The sequence below is a fragment of the Hemicordylus capensis genome, chromosome 11 (assembly GCF_027244095.1).
Source record: "Hemicordylus capensis ecotype Gifberg chromosome 11, rHemCap1.1.pri, whole genome shotgun sequence".
NCBI lineage: Eukaryota > Metazoa > Chordata > Lepidosauria > Squamata > Cordylidae > Hemicordylus > Hemicordylus capensis.
In genome coordinates, this window is record NC_069667.1 from 17,915,439 (window position 1) to 17,931,099 (window position 15,661).

At 47.8% G+C, this 15,661-nt stretch overlaps 1 protein-coding gene across 1 annotated transcript in view; it reads right to left on the minus strand.

Annotated features, from left to right (window-relative positions):
* The window catches only part of GPC4 (glypican 4), a 79,299-nt gene that overhangs the window by 21,084 nt on the left and 42,554 nt on the right, over window positions 1–15,661 (minus strand). Inside the window, exon 3 of the mRNA XM_053274059.1 lies at window positions 2,277–2,668. Coding sequence (XP_053130034.1) covers window positions 2,277–2,668 — 392 coding nt within the window. The remainder of the gene's footprint in view (window positions 1–2,276; window positions 2,669–15,661) is intronic.

The following is a 15,661-nucleotide window of genomic DNA, read 5'->3' on the forward strand; positions in this document are numbered from 1 at the left end:
CTCCAAGAGGGAACCAAATAACTGAGTCGCCTATCAGCTGAGTGGAGCTGGAGATTGATCACAACTGGAGTTTGTTTAACAAGTGCTGATTGATAACGCTGTGAAACTTGCACTGCAGTCGAGCAGCGTATTTCAAGGTCACCTTTCCGGACCACGGAAGACGGGTACATCTTTGTAACCCAGAGCGATGCGACTTCCGATTCGGCCAGGGCTCTTAGACCATCAGGGAAGGGTCTGCTGCAGGGGTGGCCAAACAAAGGCTCTTTGGCACTGTTGCTGGACTACAAGACCCATCACCCCCAGCGGCAAAGATGGGAGTTGAAGTCCAGCAACAGTTGGAGTTCCTCAGGCAGGCCTCCTCTTCTCTGTGGGATGTCTCGCACCCACCTGCCAGGTACACATGAGCGGGGTTTCTGAAGGCCCATTCACACGTTACGTTCGACACTCATACGAGAGTAGAAAGGTACAGATCTGGACACAGGCACAGTGATTCACATGTTATGCTGAACACAGGTACAGTGTCCAACTCCTATCTGCACCCTGCATTTGAAGGGCCTGTATCCAGGTTCACTTTTAAAATGAACACAGCTACAGTCATTCACACAAACACATGCACAAGTGTACAGATATCTGTACACGCGTCCAGCATAATATCTGGATTGGGCTTCAGTTGTGGCAGGCATCTGGACAAAGAAAATCTGCTGGGGAAAGAAAATACCAAGAAAATCTGGAGATATTCTCCCAAAGCAAACTGGTTTTATTCTACACTCTGTTTTACCGTTTTAAATTTTATATTGCTGGTATCGTTTTACTGTTGTGAGCTGCCCTGAGTACTGTGGTCCTGGAGGGGCCGGATATAAATATTTTAAACAAACAAAGAAGCATACATTAATGCTGGTTACTTTCGAAATAGAGGCTGGTTGGAAGCGGGTCTGCAAATTCCAGTTTGAGCTAACCGTGGTAACTTCCGGGAAGGCACGCAGAAGGTTCCAGGTTCAAGCCCCGGCGTAATGAATTATGCATGGACTCAAGAGAGTGGATCAAGATCATTTTTTCTCCCTCTCTCACAACACAAGAACCAGGGGTCAATCCCATGAAACTGAAGGTCGGGAGAGTTAGGACCGACAAGAGGAAGTACTTTTTCACACAATGCATAATCAACCTATGGAATTCTCTGCCACAAGATGTGGTGGGTGGCTTTAAGAGGGGTTTAGATAAATCCATGGAGGGCAGGTCTATCAATGGCTACTAGTCTGAGGGCTATGGGACACGTATAGCCTCAGATGCCTCTAAATACCAGTTGCAGGGGAGCAATATCAGGAGAGAGGGCATGCCCTCACCTCCTGCCTGTGGGCTTCTCAGAGGCATCTGGTGGGCCACTATGGGAAACAGGATGCTGGACTAGATGGGCTTCCTTGGGCCTGATCCCGCAGGGCTGTTCTTATGTAACAGGAAGCAGGGTGATGGGAAAGATCTCCCTATGCCCCAGTCAGACCCTAGAGTGCCACTAACAGTCAGAGTAGACCAGGGCTGCCCAACTTCAGCCTTCTTGCTGCTGCTGGACTACAACTCCCATCATCCCCACAGTGGCCAGGGATGATGGGAGTTGTAGTCCAAGAGGACCAAAGTTGTGTAGCCCTGGAATACACAATCTGGGCTAGACAGACCAATGGCCTGACTCTTTATACAGCAACATCAAAAGTGGGCATGCCTAAAGCTGGACATATAGTTACAGAGTCTGGTTCCTGGGCCACACGGCGTCTCCCACCCCAAATACTCTATGAACCAAAGAACTCTCCCGAGAGACGCGGCTAGAACAGGGACAAGGCAACCTTAGCTCTCCAGCTGTTGAACTACAACTCCCATCACCCCCAGCCACAAGTTATTGCTCTTCAGCTGCATGTAACTACAACTCCCATCACCCCCAGCCACAAGTTATGGCTCTTCAGCTGCATGTAACTACAACTCCCATCACCCACAGCCACAAGTTACGGCTCTTCAGCTGCATTTGAACTACAGCTCCCATCACCCCCAGCCACAGTTTATGGCTCTTGAGCTGCGTGTAACTACAACTCCCATCACCCCCCCGACACGTTAATGGCTCTTCAGCTGCTGCAGAACTACAACTCCCATCACCCACAGCAACAATAAATTGTGATGGGAGTTGTAGTTCTGCAGCAGCTGAAGAGCCATAACGTGTCAGGGGGTGATGGGAGTTGTAGTTACAATAAATTTCCCCACCCTTGAGCGAGGAAACCCCCCAGGCTCAAACCTACCGCGGAGACTTTGGCGACGACGTCTCTGGCCACGGCCAGGCCCTGGGCGAAAGTGCGAGCCGCCACGAAGGCCCGCGTCACCTGCAGCTTGAGCTTGCGCGGCACGTCCCCGAAGGGCTTGAGCTGCTCCGTGTACTTGCTGACGCACTCCAGGTACTCGTCCGAGAAGTGGTACTGGGGGTTGACCAGGCGGAACATGCGCTCCAGCAGGCGGGCCCAAAAGTCATTCAGCATCTCTTCCAGGTTGACGTTCCCGCCGGCGTAGTAGCGCTTCAGCTCCACAAAGAGGTCCTTGAACATCTCCGAGTTCTGCATGTAGAGGAGGCCGTAAGTCCTAACAAACATGTCGTTCAAGGATTTCTCGGCGTTCTCCAGAAGCTCTCTGAAGAATTCTGGAGGGAAAGGGGAAGACCAACGTTACGACCCGTTGCTCAATGCATTGGGGATCACGGGTCTCTTTTGCTGCCAGCCTGTTTTAGGACTTAGAATCAGCAGCAGCTATTCAACGGCATCTTGCTGCATTTTTAATCGTTTCTTTGCTTACGTTAGTCTGATGCTGTTATACAAATAGGGCAAATATTTATACATCGCTTTCAACAAAGTTCCCAAAGCAGTTTACATAGAAAGAAAGAAAGAAAGAAAGAAAGAAAGAAAGAAAGAAAGAAAGAAAGAAAGAAAGAAAGAAAGAAAGGGCTCCCTGTCCCCAAAGGGCTCACAATCTAAAAAAAGAAACATGAGATAGACACCAGCAACAGCCACTGGAGGGATGCTGTGCTGGGGATGGATAGGGCCAGTTGCTTCCTCCCTGCTCAATAAAGAGAATTGCCACTTTAAAAAGGTGCCTCTTTTATGAAAGGTAGAGCAAAGAAACCCCAAATGGAAAGCTGGCCTTGTGGTAGCAAGCATGAACTGTCCCCTTTGCTAAGCAGAGTCCACCCTGGTTTGCATTTGAATGGGAGACTACACGTGTGAGCACTGTAAGCTATCCCTCTTAGGGGATGGAGCCGCTCTGGGAAGAGCAGAAGGTTCCAAGTTCCCTCCCTGGCAGCATCTCCACGATAGGGCTGAGAGAGATTCCTGCCTGCAACCTTGGAGAAGCTGCTGCCAGTCTGGGTAGACAATACTGAACTAGATGGACCAATAGTCTGACTCAGTATATGGCAGCTTCCTATGGACACTCTGTGGTACTCCCACAAGGGATTGCTGTAGCTCAGGGGTGCACAACCCAAATCCCTTGGCGGACCAAAACCAACCATGACTTGGTGTGTGGGACATGGGGGGAAAGGTCCATTTTCAGGGTGCTGACGATTAAATTAGCACTTCATATTAATTAGTTAATACGATTAACTAAATTAAAATACATTGAATTACAATTCATTAACATAGGAAGCTGCCATATAGCGAGTTGGACCATTGGTCCATCTATTTATTTTTTTATTTATTTGAAATATTTCTATACTACCCAAAACCTGCGTCTCTGGGCGGTTTACAATTAAAATCACTTAAATCATTTTAACCCTTTAATCTTTGTTTTTATCTGGTTGTGAACCGCCCAGAGACGTAAGTTGGGGGCGGTATAAAAATAGGTTAAATAAAATAAAATGAAATAATAAATTAAAAGATTAAAAACATTTAAAGCCCAGTATTAAAATTATTTAAAACTAATATTTAAAAACTCTTTCTTGCCACCTTCGCAGCCCTGTCCTGCAGCAGGAGTGATGGTGAAGTGATGCACTGCTGTGATGGTGGCAACACACACACACACACACACACACACACACACACACACACACACACAGAGTTCTCCTGATCCCTCTGCATGGCTCGCTTTCCCTAAGGGGTATATTTTTACAGCACTTGCAAAAGTAGTCTCCCATTCAGAGGCAAACCCAGGCAGACCCTGCTTAGCAAGAGGGACAATCCATGCTCGCTCCCACCAGATCAGCTCTCCCCATGCCAGGAAATGTCACAGGCAACCCCAAACCAAGGAGATGAAAGGCAGGAGGCCTCGAGGTGGGCTCCAGCAATGTGGTCGGAACACACGGCAGGGTTTGTTTTGGGGAGGGGCCGACAAGGGACCCATAGAAAGCTGAACATGCAACGCTAATACCATCATAAGACCAGCACTGTAATAACCGCATGTGTGTGATATGAGGCAGATGTCTGTGACACAAAAGCATGATGCGTCCCAGAGGTTATTTGCAAAATTACCCACTCCCATCCACCCGGAGAGTAATTATTTCATGATTTAATATCGTGAAAAATTGGGGAGTGGAGAATGAAGGATGATAGCATTGGTATGTGCAAGGCGTGGTCCTACCAACTCCACGTTTATATGAAATTCCTCAAGGGGAGGACCCAATGTTATTTCACAGGGACGCACTGGATATCTGGGACTCTGTTCTGCGCCTTCTCGTGACTCATGTTCAATAAATAATTTTTTAAAGAAAAAATAAAATAAAAACACGCCTCTGTGCTGGAATCCTCAAAGGAGGCAGTGTTTAGACTCAAAAGTTGCTAGAAATTAAAAAAAAAAAAAGAGGTCCTTGGCCCGGTTTGAATTTAAACCTTGTTAAAATGTATGCATGATATTGGAGTTCAAGTTTTTCAAGCCTTCAAAGTGCTCCAATACAAACAAAGTCTAACTCAGAACATTTTCCGAGGGGGGTGGGGGAAAGAAAGTAATAATAATAATTTTTTAAAAACCACCCACACCATTTAAACGCATTCTTAGCGTGTTCCTTATTAACATGGCCAGGGAAAGCTGACACAGAAGTAAAATATGAAACCGCTTGGGAAGCAGTAAAAGAACAAACCCTAGAAAAGACATCTGAGGTCTCCTCCCTGCAAACGGATTCTCTGTTGAACAAACTTCTATGTTCATTCCCATGACTGGCATTTCCTGTCTGTAAACATGCCCCCCCCCCCCCGGTCGATATATACCAGAGATTCTCAACCTTGGGTCCCCAGAGGTGCCTGGGCTTCAACACCCATTGGCCCTTGTGGCTGGGGCTTATGGGAGTTGTAGTCCAATGACCTCTGGAGACCCAAGGTGGAGAACCCCAGGATGTACTACAGAGCAGTGGTTCCCAAGCCTGGGTTCCTCCAGAGGTTGCTGAATGACAACTACCATCAGCCCCAGCTATAATTTATTGTGGCTGATGGAAGTTGTAGTTCAGTAACACCTGGAGCTCCTCCCCCGCCCCCCGGGGTTGGGAACCGCTGTTAAGAGAGATTTAGTTGGGTGGTGTGTAAAGTACTAATTTCTAATTCACTGCATCATTCGGAAAGCTCAGTCTTTCTGCACCCTTTTTCACCCCTCACCCCAGACCTTTCAACAGAAGCATCCCCAGAGATATTTTGAGCTGAGTCGGTTTTGAAGTGCACTGTTCAATGCCTCTATCTGCAAAATCTAGAAGGTGGTCTGAGACCACAGATGTTGTCCCAAGTCATGCACAAAACCTTATTAACTCCACTAATAGCATCTGTATTGATAAATGCCCCGAGAGGCAAAACAGGCAATCTAGTCTAGAGGGAAGATAGGAAGCTGCCATGTTCTGAGTCAGACCCTTGGTCTATCTAGCTCAGTATTGTCCTCACAGACTGTCAGCGGCTTCTCCAAGGTTACAGGCAGGAATCTCTCTCAGCCTTATCTTCGAGATGCCGGGGAGGGAACTTGGAACCTTCTGCTCTTCCCAGAGCGGCTCCATCTCCTGAGGGGAAGTGCTCACACTTCTAGTCTCCCTTTCCTATGCAACCAGGGCAGACCCTGCTTAGCTAAGGGGACAAGTCATGCTTGCTACCACCAGACCAGCTCTCCTTTATAAGGCATATTAGGAACATAGGAAGCTGCCATATACTGAGTCAGACTCTTGGTCCATCTAGCTCAGTACTGTCTACACAGGCTGGCAGTGGCTTCTCCAAGGTTGCAGGCAGGAATCTCTCTCAGCCCTATCTTGGAGATGCTGCCAGGAAGGGAACTTGGAACCTTCTGCTCTTCCCAGAGCAGCTCCATCTGCTAAGGGGAATATCTTACAGGGCTCACACATGTAGTCTCCCATTCATATGCAACCAGGGTGGACCCTGCTTAGATAAGGGGACAAGTCATACTTGCTACCGCAAGACCAGCTCTCCTCCACTAAAGATTGACTCTCCATTGACTAAAAAAGTGTTTTGAATCTGACGGAACGGGTGTTGGCCTCTACCTCAAAAGAACCAAGAGTCAAGTGTTTCCAATGGCAACCTTTTCAGTGCCAGATGAAGACAGTTTTGTTTTTCTTTGTCCAGGCCCTTCCATCGCTCTGCATTGCCAATTTCCACCAACATTTTTATCATTCCACTGTTTTCAGTGACCACGGGGCTGTTTTCTCCTAGATCAATCTTTTACCTTCGTATCGAATTGAACGGTATTTCTTTCTTCATTTTGATCACATGTGTGCTGTCCTGGGAACAAGACAGGGTGTCAAATTTATTCGTTCAGGAAATGCATCAGACAGTGAATTTCCTAAACAAATCTGACACCCATCTTGCTAAAAATGAGTTCGAGTTTGCAGGGGCAAATGGGTGAGGCACGGGGAGTTTCCGTTTTCCCCAACAATACTGCAATGCTCTTGCTTTTTTAAAAAAAGGAAAGGAAAAGGTGAGAGTTTGCAACTGTTTTCTAAGTTAGATATTAATTCTCCCTCTTGCGGAAGCCAGTTACTTGCTGATTAATGAGTCGCGGAGTGGCCCAGGAATAACCCCTCTGACCTTGGGGTGGGGGGGGGGAGAGAAATAGGGGGAGGCCCGCCTGCTATCTTGACAGTTTGAAGGGCAAAATGAATTAACACCTTTCATTTGTCTTGGGCGTCTGAATTGTTCTCAAACAAAAGGTGTAGGCTTAGAGATTACTTTCTTGTTTTATGGCATTATAAAGGGGTGTGTTTTACAGATGCAAGGCCAGCAAATCGGGGCTCATTAAATTATCGCTTTGACGGGCTTCCTGTAAGGGGGGGGGATTCCCCCCCCCGTCATACACAAACAGTTTCCAGGAGCCAGCCTTCCCTGCTGCCACTTAAAGAAAGGTGGACTTCCTTCGATATCACAGCTATTTATAGACTGCGCAACGTGTCATAATTCACAGTAGAAGAACCAAGTCACGCTGCTTGACGTTCTAGCACATGAACAGTGCAGCACAATGTCCGCAAACTCACAAGACCATGAACACACCGGGGGGGCGGGGCGGCGGCGATATCTGCCCTCCCAAAGCAGAGGATGCAGCCCTTGCAAACCCTTAGATTAGGCTTAGAACAGGCCTGCTCAACTTTGGCCCCCCAGCTATTTTTGGACTACAACTCCCATCATCCCCAGCCACAGTGGCCACTAGCCAGGGATTATGGAAACTGCAGGCCAACATCTGCGGGAGGGCCGAAACTAAGTAGCCATGGCTTAGAAGCACAATCAGTGGGTTGTAGATTGTACCCCCCGAATATTAAGGCCCACAGCAAAGGTCAGCAACCTTAGCTCTCCAGCTGTTGTTGGACTACAACTCCCATCACCCCCAGCCACAATCTTGAAATCAATTCGTTTTAGCGGAACTGAATGTCTTCGGCACAGGTAACAATCTGAGCCGTTTTGTTTCAAAAGGCAAGCAAGCTACTAGCCCTCATGGTTGTGCACAGCGATGAAAACAGGTTGCATTTCACTGCATTGGCAAACGACTGCAATTGTTCAGTATGTATAAGATGTCAGCAGCACGCCCACTATGGAAACTCTATGGATCTATATGATCGGGGCTTGACAAATCCCAGGCGCCAAGGAGCCATGGTGCCTAGAAATTTAACTGTGGCACCTAGACTAGGATGCTCAGAGGTAGAGTGATTTAATACAATATATATTTGTCCCAGGAAGCTCTACTTCTGTTTTACTTCTAAAGGGGATTAACAGAAACACATTTAACGTCCTGCTCCACAACGTCCATCACTAAGTAATTTTGTCCAGTGTACCTTGGTCTGGCTCCTAAATTCAAAGAAAACCTGTCAAAGCCTGTGTGTGATTTTCATGCCCAGATGGGGCTCAAGAGAAACTTGTCTTTCTGGGTTAAGAAGTAGCCAGATCTGTGCCACATCCGTTGGCCAGCCCTGGCGTCAACTATGAAAATTACCCCATTCCCAAAGCAGAGCTGTACAGAGCACTGATTCGCTGGCCTATGTGTCAATCAGAAAGACACTTCGCACTCAAACAGCTCCCTCCCTGCTTCTCAACGCTGCACACAGTGCTGATTGGCCAAACCTTGTGTCAATCACGAAGATGCACATTCTCAAACCTATCTCCCGCTCTTCTCAACGCTGGGCTGTGCACAGTGCTGATAGGTTGGCCCTGGAATCAGTTATGAAACCACCTTCCCCACCCTGAAGGGAAAATGCTTTTAAAATATTAAGTGCCAAACATTTAAGGATATAATCCTGCAGGCATTTGTGCAAAAAAAAAAGGGGGGGGAGGAACAAAATAAAGCAAGAACACCCACATTTCTTTCTAGGTACATCTATATTTAGCCAAATATTCTTTACAAGTTGCCCTGGGCAAGCATTGCAAAATCTCAATGTCTGCTAGAATCCTTCAGAACCAGACAAGATTGCTCCAAGATCAATTAGCCAGGAGGGCTCTTAGCAAATCATCTACAGCAGGGGGTACTAGAACCCCTTAGAGGTACTTGAGGGGCTTCCCAGGGGATACTCAGAGCCCACTTGCCTCCCCCATGAGGCTGCTGTGCGATTCGTTTCCCTTTCAAGCATCACCAGCTTGAAGCCCCTCTGTCCTTAGCCATGCCTCCGTTGCAGAAGGGGAGGGAGGAGAACAAAGACCCTCCTCCTCTGCTCCCGATTGGCTGGCCATGTGCTGAAGCTCAGCATGCCCCTCCCCTCAGCCCTGACTGACAGGCTTCAGAAAATTAGCACTGAGTACTCCCACAGAAATTATAATAGGACAAGTACCGTATTTTACAGACTATAAGACGCTACGGACTATAAGACGCACCTTAATTTTAATCCAATTTTTCAGAGTTTTAACATATTAAACTGTTAAAACATATAAGGCGCACCTGAATTTTGGCGGATATTTTTCGAGGGGAAAAGTGAGTCTTATAGTCCATAAAATACGGTAAATTTCTCCTATTAATTTTAATAAGATTGCCTATGAGCAGTGCCGGCCCAAGGATGACTGGCCAGGCAGCACCCCCACGGGCGGGCATCTCCCGTCATCTGAGTTGGTGGGCGGGCAGCCCCCCTTGCCCAAGCGAGCGAGCAGGCCAACGGTCCTGCTGTGCCACATGGCAACGTGATTATAAATGCACCACCGCAGGCTAGCTTCCTAGAAGCAGCCAGCAGCAGCAGGAACATAGGAAGCTGCTTTATACTGAGTCAAACCCTTGGTCCGTCTAGCTCAGTATCGTCTACACAGACTGGCAGTGGCTTCTCCAAGGTTGCAGGCTCCAATCTCTCCCAGCCCTATCTGGAGATGCCAGGGAGGGAGCGTGGAACCTTCTGCATGCAGATGCTCTTCTCAGAGCAGCCCCATCCCCAAAGGGGAAGATCTTACAGTACTCACACATGTAGTTTCCCATCCAAATGTGAACCAGGGCATACCCTGCTTAGCAAAGGGGACAATTCATGCTTGCTACCACAAGACCAGCTCTCCTCCCTAAGGCGGTGAGGAGAGCAAATGGGTGGCCAGGCAGGCAACAGGGATGAGGAATGCCCGCTTGGTTGCCCACCTGCTCAGACGGGAGGTGTCCATGCCCAGCCGTGGGGTGGGGTGCCTGTGTGGGCAAGGGGGTGGGGTGCAACGGTGCATCCCACAGGTTGCCACCCCAGGCGGCTGCTTAGTGGGTGGGCAGGCTCTGGTTTTGGCTCACTGGGTGACACATGACCCATGCCATGGGCACCCCTCCCCAACTGGTGCCCTAGTCTACCACCTAGTTTGCTTAGTGGACGGACCAGCCCTGCTTATGATTAACTTCATGTGGATGTGAGCCAGTGATTGTAGCAGCCTTTCTTGCTAACTGTAAAGAGTGAGTGAACGAGCGAGCGTGCACACCAACACACAGAGTATACATGCACACTAAAAATGTATACATGCACATTAAAAATCTCAATGGGGTACCCGAGTTGAAAATTTGTTACAGAAGGGGCACACCTGTTGTTGTTTTTTTAAGGGTAGGGAATCCCTGATTGACAGCAATTCCAGATTCTAACCTCGCCTCCAATTTAAGGTATGGATTTGCAACCCGCCCTGCCATCACCAAGCTGCAGAAATGATGCGTGCAACGTGGCCGTGTGTTTACCCAACGCAACACAGTGGGGAGGAGAAAATGGAGCCGTCCTCCGAAAGCTTTGGAGCGGCTGGGTCTGGGGAACATGTGTTAGCACTTAGGAGCAGAGGAAGTGAGTTGGTTCACAAGGCTCGGAGAAACTTAAGCCGAGGATGCTACACCCTGGACTTGGGTGGGAGCTTTGGAAGAGAGAAAAGCCCTGGACGGAGTCAAAAGGCAGAGCTCGGGGGGAGGCGGGAGAGGAGAAATACTTGAAGAGGTCACATGGGGCAAGCGAAGGGGGGTTAGAGGTCTTCATGTGAAAAAGGCTCTTGGGAGGGTCTGGGAACTTTCCTGTTGCTGGTGGGTCTTACAACGGTCTGTCCCGCATAAATATATTTCTTTTGTGTGCAGCTTCAGTCCTGGGAGGAAAGTGACTGAGCAGACAGCTATTCTCAGCTACTAGGGTAGCAGGAAGAGGGCAGAATGGCTATTTCCACTCTCTATAGCCATCCTATACAGGACAGCGATTTAAACCGAGTCACACCATTGGTCCATGCAGGTCAGGATTGTCTACACTGACTGGCAGGCATCTCTCCCAGTCCTACTTGGAGATGCTGCCAGCCAGGAACTGAAGCTGGGACCTTCTGCATGCAAGCAGATGCTCTATCACTGAGTTACAGCCAGTGTTCTCTCTAAATCCCAGCCCCCTGCGCAGAAGATTCTGGCAGGCGCGCAGTCTCTGCTGCGCCCGCCACTGTTGCCCCCGGCTGGGAAGATTGCTGAGCTTTCCCCAGCCGGGTTGCCACCTCTGCCTGCTCCTCCTCTGAGTACCAGTTGCAGGGGAGTAACAGCAGGAGAGAGAGCATGCCCTCAACTCCTGCCTGTGGCTTCCAGCGGCATCTGGTGGGCCACTGAGCAAAATAGGATGCTGGACTAGATGGGCCTTGGGCCTGATCCAGCAGGGCTGTTCTTATGTTCAAGTCATTTCCCGCTGCATCATTAGATAAGTAGGTCTAAATACATGCCACTAAAATAAAAATGAACATTCTCCCCGTCTGTCCACTGCTTCTACAGCTTCCGCTGTGTTGAATTATAAATTGGAAACCCCTCAGGGCAGGGATCTATTCTCTTGTACTTTCTAAAGTGCTGTGCTCACGAATGGTGCAATATACATAATACATCACTGCAATACAGGTTTGTAATCCTATTTCTGCCAAGAGGAAAATGGGAACAGAGAGGAGTTTGTACACAGCAGCCCATTAAATCTATGGGGTGGGGATCAGAGGCACACCTCACCTGCTGTCAAACCCTGTCGGCATCGGCCAGAGATTAAAGGCTTTGTTTATTTGACATGCAGGAGATCAGGTATGGAGATGCATTGGGGGAAAGGGGGCCCTTGCAAAATCTGAGCAATTTGCACAGGGTTTAAAATTCAGTTGGCCAACATCTTAGCAGCAGAAGGCTGAACACAGAGTTACTTCGGGAACATGGGAAATTGCTGTATATGGAGTCAGAACATTGGTCCATCTGGTTAGGTATTGTCTACACAGACTGGCAGCGGCTTCTCCAGGATTGCAGGCAGGAGTCTCTGTGAGGAAATGTGCAAGGCTACTGATATGCCGTTGGCTTAGAACTCTTTGGAGCTGCAAATCATGAGAGGCAGTTAGAGAGTGACAGAAGTTGGACGTGAAGTTCAGTGGGAGTGTGGATTTGGGGCTGGGTAAGAACGATCTCAAAGAGGAGTTGTTCAAAGACTCAACGGACAAAGTAAAGTCTGCCGCCAAGTCTGTGTCGACTCCTGGCAACCACAGAGCCCTGTGGTTATTTTTAGTAGAATTCAGGAGGGGTTGACCATTGCTTCCTCCCACACAGTATGAGATCATGCCTTTCAGCATCTTCCAGTATTGCTGCTGCCCGATACAGGTGTTTCCCATAGTCTGGGAAACATACCAGCGGGGATTCGAACCGGCAACCTCTGGCTTGCTAGTCATGTCCCCGCCGCGGATGAGACAGTCTTAAAAAATAAAGGACTGGCTTATTAGGACCGTCTGTAATCAAGACTGGGTTGTGAAGTATGGAGTACAGTTCTGAGAGGGAACGAGGTTCAAAGGTGAAAAGCCTTATATTTTGCCGTGAGAAGTTCAAATCATCCACTTTGTAACCGAGCAAGATTCCAGCCCTACTAATCAGCAGTGAAACTAACAAGCCTCAGATAACATATTTAAATAAATATTCTTCCTGTATTTAAATAAATATTCTTCTTGTATTTAAATAAATATTCTTCTTGTTTTGGTTTGGTTTAAAGTACATCTGACAGAGCAATTTCTGTAACACACCCACCTCCTCATGGCTGCAAAGCCATGTTATCAGGGTCAGGATACCAAGAGAGTTACCAAGGCCTCATCGTATACTGTAATTGGTGGCAGCAGAAATATAAGCACACTTATACCAGCCAAAGTGACACCCAAGGTGGAAAGCAACTGAAAATAAACGACACACATCCCTGACTCAGACCAAACGTCACAGTCTCTCTCAGCCCCATCTCGGAGATGCCAGGGAGGGAACTTGGAACTTTCTGCATGCAAGCACAAGGCAAGGTGCTCTTCCCAGAGTGGCCCCATCCCCTAAGGGGAATGTCTTACATTGCTCAGATGTCGCCCATCCAAATGCAAAGCAGGGCAGACCCTGCTTAGCAAAGGGGACAACTCATGCTTGCTACCCCAAGAGCAAGGCTAAGGTGCTTGCTCTTCTCCGGTTGAAAAACAAGAAGGGTTTTTCCTCCGGCTGAGTTGAACTGGAAGCACTAACTTCACAGCTCTTTGCAGGGGGCTGCATTGTCAATTCAAGACCCTATAGGCACATTTGTACCCCCAGGCTTTTAATTGGATACTGATTTAATAGTTTTTAACATTGTTTTAAATTGTAATGTTTTAACCTTTTTTAGTTTGGTTATAATTTGTATTATTTTATTGTAAACTGCCCAGAGACGCAAGTTTTGGGCGGTATACAAATGTGTCAAATAAATAAATAACTCCCCACCTTTCATCCGCTTGCCTTGAGGTGGACAGTACCCAATGGGGAAAGCTGACACATTGTGCAAGGGAAGAAAACGAGGCAATAGGAATACATACTCTAGCTTCCGGAAATCTTTGGGAGAAGTTTGCAAAAAGCAACAGTAGAAGTGAAATTACGCTAAGGTTCCAGGAAGGTATTTCATGCACCCTCTCCTCTAAATCTGAACCAAAAGGTTCCCAACCATGAGTCCCTGGATGCTGTTGGACTACAACTCCCATCATCCCCAGCCTTTGGACCTATTTTTTTTTAACATTTACATTTACAATTAAATTACATTTAATTGCAGGCAATGACATCTAGATCAGTGGTTCCCAACCAGGGTTCCTCCAGATGTTGCTGAACCCCAACTCCCAACATCCCCAACTACACTGATCTCTAGATCAGAGAACCACTGATCTAGAGACCCGAGGATGGAACCCTCACATTCATGCAATATTTTGTTCTCCCCCTCCATCTGTCCCAGTATTTTTTTTCCCCCAGAGGACTGGCAAGTTCAGTTGCAATCCACTTCTGTTTTCAGCAAAGGGATTCCCAGGTTCACTGCAAAGAGAGCCAGTTTTACTATCACAAAGAGTGATTTCAGGGGTTCCTCTCCTTCCTGGCCCCCACAAGACCTACGTTAAAGAAACACATGTCCATGAAACTTTAGTAACCGGCACACAGACGGAAATAAAGCTGATCTCCCCCAACACCATGAAAAGATACGAGTCCAACACAGCCCGAATCGCCATGAAGCAATATCAGCTTTCTCAGAGGAGCTGATTGGCCTTCAGCTCCCAGCGTACCCATTTCTCGGCAAATTCCCCAAGCTTGAAAGGGAATCCAAAAAGGATTTGCCAGCACCTGCGAATTCTAAGCCGAGCCTCCCCATCTCCACCTGGACCACAGAATTACAACATCCCGGTAACCAGCAGGAGGTGGGATCTGCTTGCTCAGTTTCTTTCCGCTCCAGAGTCTCTGCAAGGTTTTCATTCAACTCTCTCACACTCTGTCTCCATTTTATAAAAAGGGATAAAGTCATACAAGCTAGGCTCAGAAGCAATGTTTCTCTTGCTCCCCTCTACCCCTCAGCAGTTTCTTCAGGATTCGAACTGGCAACCCCAGCACTACAAACGAACTCTCCAAGGACCAAAGCAACAATTTAACGGGCGGTGGGGGGGGGGGAGATATACATCTCCCAGACAGCCTAACATTAGCCCCAAACAGCCTAACATTATTCATATATCTTTAATTATTATTTTTACATTTGATATCCCGCTCTTCCTCCAAGGAGCCCAGAGCGGTGTACTACATACTTCAGTTTCTCCTCACAACAACCCTGTAAAGTAGGTTAGGCTGAGAGAGAAGTGAGTGACCTAGAGTCACCCAGCAAGTCTCATGGCTGAATGGGGATTTGAACCCGGGTCTCCCCGGTCCTAGTCCAGCACTCTAGCCAGCTAACATTAACCCCAGCCTAACTGTTTTTAAGGGGCTGAAAATCTTTGGAGGTAATGTATTTAACCTGAATTCAAGACTAGGACACCCTCCCCCCATTTTCTGATGAAAGAAACTGGGGGGGTCATCTTAAATTCAGAGTCCTCTACCCTTTAGGGAAATTACAGGTACAATCTGTATTTAACCTGTATTTTTAAAGGGTGGGTCGTCTTAAATTCAGAGTCATTTTCTATTTGGGTGGATACGGTGTTTTAAAACTTGGTCCATGGCAGACCCGGTTTGGACTGCCGAAGTCACGAGATATTTATGTAACTGGAGAGAGGGGTGTGTGTACTTACAACTATACTTCAACTTAAAGAACTGAAGCATATTTATACATACCTACAGACACAGTCCAACTTTTTAAAGACCCAGAAAAGACTTCCTGGCAACCACAGAATGCGGCCGCTAGACCCCAGCTGCTGGGCCATCCATCAGAAACTGTCCGCTGCCGTTCTCCGGTCATTCAGGAAGATTCCAGGTTTGGCATTTCCTGTGGTCAAGTCCCGTCCCCCCACCCCTCCAAAACCAAGAACATAAAGGAAGC